This window comes from Bison bison, unplaced genomic scaffold (genome assembly GCF_000754665.1).
Source record: "Bison bison bison isolate TAMUID 2011002044 unplaced genomic scaffold, Bison_UMD1.0 scf7180017864258, whole genome shotgun sequence".
In the NCBI taxonomy this organism is placed as follows: domain Eukaryota; kingdom Metazoa; phylum Chordata; class Mammalia; order Artiodactyla; family Bovidae; genus Bison; species Bison bison.
In genome coordinates, this window is record NW_011494830.1 from 1,157,285 (window position 1) to 1,169,537 (window position 12,253).

Below are 12,253 nucleotides of genomic sequence, written 5' to 3' on the forward strand. Positions count from 1 at the left end.
TGCCATCTAGCCATCTCATCCTCTGTCGTCCCCTTCTCCTCCTGCCCCCAATCCCTCCCAGCATCAGAGTCTTTTCCAATGAGTCAACTCTTTGCATGAGGCGGCCAAAGTACTGGAGTTTCAGCTTTAGCATCATTCCTTCCAAAGAAATCCCAGGGCTGATCTCCTTCAGAATGGACTGGTTGGATCTCCTTACAGTCCAAGGGACTCTCAAGAGTCTTCTCCAACACCACAGTTCAAAAGCATCAATTCTTCGGCACTCAGCCTTCTTCACAGTCCAGCTCTCACATCCATACATGACCACAGGAAAAACCATAGCCTTGACTAGACGGACCTTTGTTGGCAAAGTAATGTCTCTGCTTTTGAATATTCTATTTAGGTTGGTCATAACTTTCCTTCCAAGGAGTAAGCGTCTTTTAATTTCATGGCTGCAGTCACCATCTGCAGTGATTTTGGAGCCCAAAAAAATAAAGTATGACACTGTTTCCACTGTTTCCCCATCTATTTGTCATGAAGTGGTGGGACCGGATGCCGTGATCTTCGTTTTCTGAATGTTGAGCTTTAAGCCAACTTTTTCACTCTCGACTTTCACTTTCATCAAGAGGCTTTTGAGTTCCTCTTCACTTTCTGCCATAAGGGTGATGTCAACTGCTTATCTGAGGTTATTGATATTTCTCCCAGCAATCTTGATTCCATCTTGTGTTTCTTCCAGTCCAGCGTTTCTCAGATTGCCTCAAATACATGGCTATATCTTTTAAACTTTCCTTCTGTGTACTCCAGTATAGTGATTTGTGCAATTAGAGTTTTGGAGAGCTTTTAAAATTAAACTAACAGATACATTTAAAAGTTTTTGATTTTACCTTCCTTTACCACACATGAAGACTTAATTATGTTAGAAATCATTCAGATACTATCTTGTACATTTCTGTGAGTGATTCCTTCCTGACATATATGAAATCATAGGGAAAATTTGCTCTTTGATGGATGAACCAATCATGGATTAAACATCTTTTATTAATCATATATGGATACGGAAGAAAGAAAAAGAATCTTCATGTTAGATTATATAGTATATAAAAGGCTCTGAGACAATATGCCTAATATTTGTACATGTGTATTCCAGCATTTAAAAGAGCTTTCAAAACAAATGCCAAAAGATGAAAAATTTATCAAAGCATATGCTCATTTGGAAAAAAGTTTCCACGAATAAGCAAGAAAGTAAAACAGCTTGATTTTAAGTACACATGGAGCCAGAGATAACACAAGAAGAGCTTAATCCTGCCCTTTTTTATTTTTTCTAGTGAAAGAGTTGTCTCTTTCAACATACTGCTATTTGCCAGTTCAAGAGTAAAAGAAAAACATGATCTTCAATATTTCTCACTATTCAGGCTCTCTCTTTGTCCATTGTTCAGATTTTCAGCTGAATTTGATTTCCGGACATATGATTCAGAAGGTGTTATCCTGTATGCAGAATCTTCTGATCACTCAGCTTGGTTCCTGATTGCGCTTCGTGAGGGAAAGATTGAAATTCAGTTCAAGAATGAAAAGACAACCAAAATGACAACTGGAGGCAAAGTTATTAATGATGGTTTATGGCATATGGTACGTTTTGCAGAACTCATAAAGAATCATTCCATTCTGATGCAGTTTGTATAAAATCATTAATCATTACTTTAATAGTGATACCAAACCAAAATAAGTTTGGGTTTATCTGATGTTGTGTGAAGTGTATTCTACACACTGTAAATACCTGAAATGGTCTGAGAAGTTTTTCTCTCTCAACAGTATGGATTTCCCATAACTGAAGTTGTTTTCAGTTATTAGCTTTGTTAGAAAGAACTATTTTGTCTTTAACTTTTTACCTTTTTTAGTGGCTGTCACTGGTGAACTGTGATATTGCACCTATAAGGTCAAGGGTTGATCTGGGACAACTACACTGGATAGACATCAATATTTTTAATGTAAAAGAGAAATACATGTAGTAACAAAATTAAAAATTTAATTTAATTTTAAATATTATCATATAGATTAATGGATTAGTACAAATAGGATGCACTAGCTGAAACCAATTAGAATGCTTAGAAACTAGCATTTTTAGATAATCCCTAAAAGTGAGTCTTTATTTGAATAATCAAGAATAGAACTTTAATCTACTGTATGCAAATGGAACTTATCTTGGAGAAGGGATTACTGTTAGTCTACAGAGAGGAGAATGTTAATTAAATCAATGCTACTTTCAGTAGAGAAGATCCGAGAAGATCAGCTTCACCTTAGAATGTGGTGCCCCAAAGAGACACTTTCTAAGTCTATGGGAACTGACAAGAAAGGTCCATGTTAAGCAGCCATGTAAAGTCATCACTAAATTATTTCATTATATCTATCCACTCTTGCAATCATATATTCAATAAAGATTTAGTAAGCATGTTTAAAATGCTATATTCCTGAGTCCAAGGGGCTGAAACCATAGTAGAAGATTGTCCATGTTCTTTGAGGTTAGACTCTCACAGTTTAATAGTGGATGTGGCATCGTGAACCAACATGGTGTAATGTGAAATATGTTACAGGAAAGTGTAATAAGGAATAGTTGGGTGCAGATGTGGTTCACCAAAAAGGGGGCTATCTGTTGATTGGCAGCCATGGATTTTGGGCTCCTAACTTTGAAAGAATTGTGGCTTCACAGGATCAAATGCAACTGTCAGAGAAGTTGTTAAAATTCTTTGACTTATTTTGCTTATTACTATAGCTTTTTTATCACCTTGCCTACTACATCTGTATCTGTAATATTTCATGCATACCGCTATTCCTCCAGTATACACTTTAATGCCAGATGTCCCTAAATCACCTATCTAAAACCACTAAAATCACTTTTGCAGTAAAAGAGAGTAAACAGAATTCTTTTTCCAATGAGTTTATACAAATTGAAAAGATCAGCTGTTTGAAGGTGAATTTAAATACATTTCTATGTAGGATATAATGTATATAAAGAAGGTAAATATTTATCTGTGAAGTGATCATGAGTTGCAAGTAGTGTTTATTGAAGAATTGTTCATGAGCTATATCCTGTTAAAGACAGAATACGGGTTGAATGGAAGGCAGATGTTCAGTTTCATTCATCTCCTATATTTATTATTCTTATTAAAAAGAAACTATTATTTAATGATATGCCCATGTTTTAGCTAAGCATTTAAATTAAAATCTCCCTCTATAAACTGAATACAAGTTTATAGAAAAAATAAAATTTAAGAACATTAGCAAGTCAGAGACAAACTTTGGTAATAAATTTGGTGCTGTTGTTTTTTCTTTCAATTGTAATTCAATATTTTAACAATTTTTGCATTTTCCACCCCACTGATAAATAGGATTTCTTTTTTCACTCCATACCTTTTATATTTAAAGATAGTATGGTAGCATGGTAGTCCTACTAACTTATAATCCTGATGAATTGTTAATGAATTATACTGTTTCAAACAAATTTATGCAGCACAGGAATTATTTAAAATAAATAAATATTTTAAATAAGTATTTTAATTAATGACAAAGTAATTAAGTTAAACTAACCTATAAACTGGACTGTTCACTTTATAGCAGTTGTTTCACTAATTTTAAATTATTTTAAAATTTTAAATAAAATGTTAAAAATAAGAAATTAAAATGTATAACTTAGAATTGTTTTATAATTCAGGTTAATAAAATTGAATGTGTAATGATTGTCGTTAGAATGGCTATAACCTGTAGGAATATTTATTCTTATAAGTGATTATTGATAACTTATAAGTGATTATTATATTTCGTAGCTGGGTATAATCCTAATATTGGTGGAAAATGTATAATTTGTATAATTTCATTTATCCAACAAAATATTTTATGAGCACTTTCTGTGCTATTCCTTCTTCTAGGTGATGGGGATGCAATAGTGAATAAAACAAAAGTCCTTGCTCTTATGGAGCTTGCATTTTGGTGATGAGATGAAAACCACACATGTGTCAACAAATAGCTATGTCAGATAGTGATTAATGCTATGAGGAAAAAGAAAAGCAAGGCCAGGCAGTAGAGAATGATGATGGTGAGTGTGCACATGGAATCAGAAAAGCCATCTCTGATGGGATTACATTAAATCAGAGACTTGAGGGCACATGACAGCAGACATTTTGGAAAGAAGATAATTCTGTGTCACATGAACAGCAAACACAGTCTTAGGCTAGAGGATGTGTTTGTTTTTATTTGCGCAGCAACATGAAAGTGAGTGTAGATGCAGTGGAGTGAAAGAGGGAGAGAGTAGTAAAAACTGAGGTCAGAAATGTGGTCTGGAATAAGACCTTGAATTTTATGTTAAGTAGAAACACCTTAGATGATTTTGAGAAGTGATATGATCTAATTTGCATGTTAAGAGATGATCCTGGTTAGGACCTAATGACTTTGTGGAAACTGTAGAGAGTAAAGATAGTGGCTCAGTGGTAAACAATCTGCCTGCCAACGCAGAAGACATGGGTTCAATCCCTCAGTTCAGTTCAGTCACTCATCATGTCCAACTCTTTGCGACCCCTTGGACTGCAGCGCACCATGCTTCCCTGTCCATCAGTAACTCCTGGAGTTTGCTCAAACTCATGTGCATTGAGCTGGTGATGCCATCCAACCCCCTTCTCCTCCTGCCCTCAATCTTTCCCAGCATCAGGGTCTTTTCCAAGGAGTCAGTTCTTCGCATCAGGTGGCCAAAGTATTGGAGCTTCAGCTTCAGCTTCATCATCAGTCCTTTCAATGAATATTTAGGACTGATTTCCTTTAGGATGCACTGGTTGGATCTCCTTGCTGTCCATGGGACTCTCAAGAGTCTTCTCCAACACCACAATTCAAAAGCATCAATTCTTCAACACTCCACTTTCTTTATAGTCCAACTCTCACATCCATACTTAACTACAGGAAAAACCATAGCTTTGACTAGAGGGACCTTTGTTGGCAAAGTAAGGTCTCTGCTTTATAATATGCTGTTGGGGTTGATCATAGCTTTTCTTCCAAAGAGCAAGTGTCTTTTAATTTCATGGCTGCAGTCACCATCTGCAGTGATTTTGGAGCCCCAAAAAGTAAAGTCTGGCACTGTTTCCATTGTTTCCCCATCTGAAGTGATGGGACCAGATGCCATGATCTTAGTTTTCTGAATGTTAAGTTTTAAGCCCACTTTTCCACTCTCCTCTTTAATTTTCATTAAGAGGCTCTTTAGTTCTTTGCTTTCTGCCATAAGGGTGCTGTCAACTGCATATTTGAGGTTATTGATACCTGAGGTCCAGTCCCTGGTCTGGGAAGATCCCACGTGCCTCGGAACAGCTATGCCCGTGGGCCACAACTGTGGGCTTCCCTGGTGGCTCAGACGGTAAAGAACCTGCCTGCAGTGTGGGAGACCCAGCTTCAATACCTGGGTCGGGAAGATCCCCTGGAGAAGCGAATGACTACCCAGTCAAGTATTCTTGCCTGGAGAATTCCATAGACAGAGGAGGCTGGCAGGCTAGAGTCTGTGGGGTTGCAAAGAGTCAGACGTGACTGGGTGACTAACACGTTCACTTTCACAAGGATAAAACAGGATACGGGATTAGGAGACTATTGCAATAACACAGTGAAAAGATGACAGCTTTGACTGCAGTGTTGATAGTAGGAGTGCTGAGAAGTGGTCAGATTCGGGGTATATTTTTAAGATCCAGCCTCTAATTTAAGATAGACTGAAAGCTTTTGGAAATTCAGCATAAAGGGGGCCATAAAGACACCAAGATGAGTTATTGTCAATCTGTGGTTTTAAACTCTATCACATCCAATATACTTCTCTAAATATTATATTAAAAAGAATATAATTTCTTAAAAAATATGTTTCAATATGTAAATACTTAAATTCAAGTATAATATTTGTCAAAACTTGCTCCTATACATAGAATAACATAAAAGCTACAAATGAAGGCTTATGCTGGGGTGTTATTTTACTTTAGAGGATAATTTTTCCTTTCCTGTAGTAGTGCTTTGATATGCCTATTGTCTGGTCACCCCGATTGATAAGTAAATGCAGAGTTTGCATTTTGAGTCCTACAGTTTTACATGAGGAAATTGCAGCAATGGTTCTTCAAATTGCCTTTATAAGAAAAAAAATTTTATTGTTTACCACTACTTCCAATTTTTTTAGAAACCCAAACTACTTTCAAAATTGGAAAACCCAATTTAATTTAATGTATTATGCTTTCTTATGACCTCAACTACATTTGAATTTTGAAACAAAATATAATTTGTGTTTAATAAACATAATACTGAATATACTAGCTTCTCTTAATTTATATTAAAATTTATTTACATTATTGATTTCATATTTATACTATCAGACAAATGCAAAATAAGGGCACTTAAAAGTTTCCCAAGATTCTGTAGAGTGACTCTCTTTTTTCTAAACTGTTAATTTTATGGCACACTGGGATTGAAAGATATATATTATAAATGAATGTTTAAATGTGATAGAAAAATACTGATTTTTAAACTTTAAAATATGGTGTTGATTTAGTTTTGATCAAGAATTATCACACTAAAATGCATTTTTATCACTTTTATACTAATTTGACATGTGAAATGTATTGGAACAAATTAACAAGTGCATTAAAATGATTACTTTGGAAATTTATGTACTGGAATAATAACAGGATTTTTCAATCTTAGTGTTTCATATGAAATGCAGTAATGTTCGGTTGTTTGATAATTTTTGTCTTTTTAATTGTAGGTCTCTGTGGAAGAATTAGAACAGAGTATTAGTGTAAAAATAGCTAAAGAAGCTGTAATGAATATAAATAAGCCTGGAAGCCTTTTTAAGCCCACCAATGGGTTTCTAGAAACCAAAGTATACTTTGCAGGAGTACCTCGGAAAATGGAAAATGCACTCATTAGACCGGTAATGATCCAAGCTTGTATCATTCATCATGGATGAAATCTTTCATCTGTAATAGATTTGAAAATGTATTTTTCTGAGAGTCAAGTGAAGTTATTTTGTTGAACACACCAACTGTGAAAACTTGAATTGAACATGGAAAAATAACATTATCAACCTTTGAAATTATAGTAAGGAAATAAGACAATGAATGTAGTGTTTTTGAGCCTGTTTAAATTCCCAGTATTACTCATGGAGAAGTAGATTTTTTTAAAATTCTTCAAGCATCAGTTAAATATTACCATCATAATAGTCCATACTCAGCCATTAGACATATAAATGTATATATTTGAGTCCAAAAGTACATTATTTTTTAGAAGCCAGTCAAAGTAAGACTTTCTTAGGTCTGTTTTAGGACTAAAATTTGGGAGACAAGTATAGCATGTAAGGTGGAATTTTTAAAAGAAAATCTTTGATGGGAAATAAAACTGCCGCCTGTCATAAATTGAAGCTAGATATAATAGACGATTTTTCTATATGTGTTGGAGAAGGAAATGGCAACCCACTCCAGTGTTCTTTCCTGGAGAATCCCAGGGACGGGGAGGCCTGGTGGGCTGCCGTCTCAGGGGTCGCAGAGTCGGATACGACTGAAGCGACTTAGCAGCAGCAGCAGCAACCTCTGTGGAAAAGGTTTCATGAAGGAGACTGATCACTGACCTTGAGGAGTTTAAAATTTTTCATTTGAAGTCATGGATCTGCCAATTTTACACTTACTGATTTAATTTAAATATTTACTATTTTATATATATTTCAGTTGCCTTAGCTTTTAAAAGATTTGTGATATGATATAAAATCTGAGTTAGTTAACTCATGTTAGAGTGAATATATCTGTCCTTTGAAATTGATAAAATCAAGACATTTTAAAAGTAAAATAAATTATTCAAAAAGAATCAACTATTTATGAAATGGCTACATGTCTGAGTGTGGCAGGATGCTTTGGTGAGACTAAAGAATGCAAAACACTTTTGTTCCTGAAGAGGCTTCGTGTTTGACGGCAAAACAAACCTATGTTGTAAATACAGTTAATGAAAAACAAAAGCAGCTGAGAACCCAGGGCCACAGGTAAAAGCGTACATGGAACTAGAAAGCAGAAAAGTTAGTGCTGCATGATACAGGAGAGGCAGGTGGGGCTTAAAGGTGTTAAAAATCATTAGGATCCCAGCGAAGGTCTCTGATGTTATAAATGCACTTTTACTGGAAAAGACTGTCATCTGCAGGAGACCTTGAAAAAAATTTAGATAAAATTCTAAATATTTTAAAATGTCATCAAAGAAAGAATTTTGCCCTTAAATGAAAACCTGTATCCAGTAATATAATCAATAAATATAGTAATATCAATAGATATAGTAATATGATCAATAAAGCCCCCCTTTTTTAAGTTTAAAATGCATTCATTGGTCTATATTTTATATTGTTAGCTTAACCCTCGTCTAGATGGATGTATTCGAGGCTGGAATTTGATGAATCAAGGAACTTCAGGAGTAAAGGAAATCATTCAAGAAAAACAAAATAAGCATTGTCTTGTCAATGTGGAGAAGGGTTCCTACTATCCTGGTACTGGAGTTGCTCAGTTTAGCATAAATTATAGTAAGTGATCTCCTATTGTATCTTTCTCTTCTCACTAATGTTTAAATTTATTCATTAACAAATAGCAAAAATTCCTTGCTGTTTTGAATTGAAACTAAATCTGCGTCATATCTAAAACTGGTCGTATTAATTGCTTTTTCTCTTGACTATGGGTTATTTTTCTTCTGTATTTAATAATGTTTGGCTTAAATGTGGGTGTCAGATAAAACAGTAGAGACTGAGATAAATCATATTAACATTTGGAGATAAGCATATCTGTCCATTTGCTAGACTCTTAATGAGAGGGCTTGAATCAATCTAGTCAAGAGTTAAACTGCTTAGGTTTTCTTGTTTTCATGACTACCCTTCAAATTCCTTTAATATACATTGTGCTTAGGGTAATGGCTGGTTTGCCAGAGGACCTCTCTTTATCAATTTATACTTTTACCAACAGAAGAAAGTTTATGCTCAAGTTTTGTTTCTAATTAGAGAGTTGAAAAAGTAAATCTTGTAGTTTTAATTATCCCAGTTTCTAATGAAATTGAATATCTCACCATATTTTTACTAGGTATTTGTATATCTTAATTATTTTGTTGGCTTCTGTGTCATTTTCTGTTTTATGAGTTCATTATTTGAGCTACTAACAGTATTTAGTATGAATTTAGGGTTAATTTGAATATCTCTCATTTAAGAAAGAGTCATATTTTAACTTTATTTGCAGCCTTAAAAGTATTGCTGCAGTTTTAAGGAAGCATCTTACTATTGCTCTCTGTTTTCTTAACGTAAATTAATACAATGTCATTAACTTTAGCTCTGTTCTGAATATGAACATTTTTTTAAAAAAATATGTTAATTGAGTTGATGATTGAATATAGAAAACAACTAGGCCCATGATAATTTGTTCCAATGGAAAAAAAGTTCTGAAAAGAAAATGAAGATAGTTTTATTGTACCTGAATTTACTTTCATAAGTAACTAACTAGTTGTTTCACAGATAACATAAATGTGGCCTACTTTATAATTAATATTTAATGCTACATTATAATTTCTCCATATCTGCATGTTCATTTTGAGTTTGTTAATGTCCTACAGTAAATTTACTTACTTCAAAATGATTATACAGGGGTTTTTTTTCCTCTTGGGTGGACTTTAAAGGATTATAGTGGAAAATGTAATAGTATTAGATGTGGCTAAATGGAAGAATATCTTGCCAAAGGAGAATTATTTTCTCCATTCACATTCACCCTTTTAAAGCCTCAAAGTGGTATTTGGACTATTGCTATACATTTATTTGTATTAAATGGGGAAGACTTCATTCAGATCTTAAGCTAATATTTTCAGATTATTAGTTTACAAATTATTTCAAATTATTAGAAATCAAAACTGTTTTGAAATCATATTAGTTCAGCAAATATTTGTTAAGTGACTACTGAGGAAAGCAGTAATGACAGAGACTTGCAGAGCTTGCCCTCTAGTTGTGTAGACTGTTGACCTAGTAATTAAGAAAAAGAATGTTAAGCATTATGATAAGAGAATTACAGAATAGTTCCTAGGAGAATTTCAAAGTTAACTGTTGACTTCAGAATATTTCTCTATTATCAAACCATCCCACAGCCCTATGTATAGAGATCAGATTTTTCTTTCCCACTGCCCTGACCTGACTCCTATAAGGAAGAGAATACTGGGCTGGGGTTGGCAGCTGCACTCAGATTTTCCCTCAGAAATACTACAATAAATTTTTTTGAACTTTCTCGTATTTTATTATAAAACCACTATGAGATTTGAGCATTGGAGAGTGTGTAAGACAGAAGGGAGAGCTGTTAAAGAGCAACTGGAAAATACATAATAATTCTAAACACCACAATTCAGTTAAGGAAGAACTAAAGGATGAGGTTCCATCTGTGTGTTTTTTGCCTGCATTAAAAACTGTTTTCTTTTGCTCTGTTTTGCCTAGGTTATATAGATCATTGGGAAAGAACTAAATTCTTTAATATCACTCAAAGATGGCTTTGAATATTAATAAGATTAATTCCTCTGGTGCACTTAGGAGTACATTGATCCTGCTTCTGTTTCATTGTTTAAACAGAGAATGAATCCAATCCTGAGGCTTGGCAAATCAATGTGTCCTTGAATATTCGCCCATCAGCGGGCACCGGTGTTATGTTGGCCTTGGTTTCCGATAACACAGTGCCCTTTGCCTTGTCCTTGGTGGATTCCGCCACTGAAAAGCTTCAGGTAACTTTACTCTGAACCTTTATGATCCTTATTTTTTAATTTTTAAAAAATCAGTAACATGGATAGAATAACTGTGTTTACCTCAAAGTGATGTTTTGAAAATGAAATAACTTACATAAATTATTTGGCATGTCATTAAAGATTGAATAAATATTCATTATTGTTAGTTTTTTTGCTGGCTTATTTCCACGGTTTGAACCCAGCGGTTAAGGGGATAGGGGAGAATGGAAAAACCTATGTATTGTATCTGTAGTTTAGATTAGGCAGACTCCCACAAAGGCTGCTTGGAACCTTCTCTGAGTTCGTAGAGATCCACCCTTATTCAGAATCTTTGAAGTATCATGGGACTTTATCTGTACTAACGGAATAGAAGTCAGTCTGATTGCAATCCACTCTGAAATATTCAGTGTCTAATTATAATTTTTTGTGCTTTCTGGTACTCTCTTTTCTCCCATAAGTAAATTAGGGAAGACTAGGGAAAACTAAAACCAGTCTACTTGGCTTCCCACTGGCAACTCTGCCTTGAAATTAGAAGGAAGAGCAGGAAACACTCTCGGATAAAAGAAAACATGAGAGTTATCAGAAGGTCTGTATTATTCAGCCTTCTGTTAGAGGCTCATAATTCTGTGCTTGTGTCATCCACAGTGGATTCCAGCAAGTTACAGCAAGTAGCTTTCGTGTGTGCCATGGTTGACTTGATGTTCTCTGGGACTTTTAGAAAGAGACATATAATTGAATAATGCCTGTAGTGATAAAAAGAAATGCTGTTTGCAACTTAAGGGATGGTTATGGAGAGTTTCTGATGGTTAACTGTAAGCAACCTGAAAAAATCCTGTTAAGTTTTGTCTCCAGTTGACTACAGGAGCTTGCTACATGTGGGTTTCAGCTAATTTGTTTTTTTTTTTTTAAAGCAAAACGGAAATCCTGCCTTCAACACTACATTCAGATAGTAGAGGAGGTTAACACGTGCCGTGTCCTTGATATTTATTTTATCTTGTCTATGTTTTCTGTGTTTCTGTAAATACTTCAGACTGTCTTTCTGCTATCTGGAAAGCATCATAACACCCACCTCCTTAGTTTTGATTTTATTTTCTCTCCCTTTTTATATTTCCTCTATATGCTAGTAAGCTATCTGCATAGATGACTCTTGGCAAGGTGAGTAATATAGTATATCAGCAGTTTGAAACATTCAGAAAATAAATAAATAAACAAACACACACATATATGTATGTATATAATGCTCAAAATTCTCCAAGCCAGGCTTCAGCAATATGTGAACCGTGAACTTCCTGATGTTCAAGCTGGTTTTAGAAAAGGCAGAGGAACCAGAGATCAAATTGCCAACATCCACTGGATCATCGAAAAAGCAAGAGAGTTCCAGAAAAACATCTATTTCTGCTTTATTGACTATGCCAAAGCCTTTGACTGTGTGGATCACAAGAAACTGTGGAAAATTCTGAAAGAGATGGGAATACCAGACCACCTGATCTACCTCTTGAGAAATTTG

General features: G+C 34.6%; 1 protein-coding gene across 1 annotated transcript in view; it reads left to right on the plus strand.

Annotated features, from left to right (window-relative positions):
* The window catches only part of PROS1 (protein S (alpha)), a 65,987-nt gene that overhangs the window by 45,220 nt on the left and 8,514 nt on the right, over nucleotides 1–12,253 (plus strand). The window contains exons 10-13 of the mRNA XM_010847911.1: nucleotides 1,413–1,602; nucleotides 6,743–6,910; nucleotides 8,365–8,533; nucleotides 10,598–10,746. Coding sequence (XP_010846213.1) covers nucleotides 1,413–1,602; nucleotides 6,743–6,910; nucleotides 8,365–8,533; nucleotides 10,598–10,746 — 676 coding nt within the window. The remainder of the gene's footprint in view (nucleotides 1–1,412; nucleotides 1,603–6,742; nucleotides 6,911–8,364; nucleotides 8,534–10,597; nucleotides 10,747–12,253) is intronic.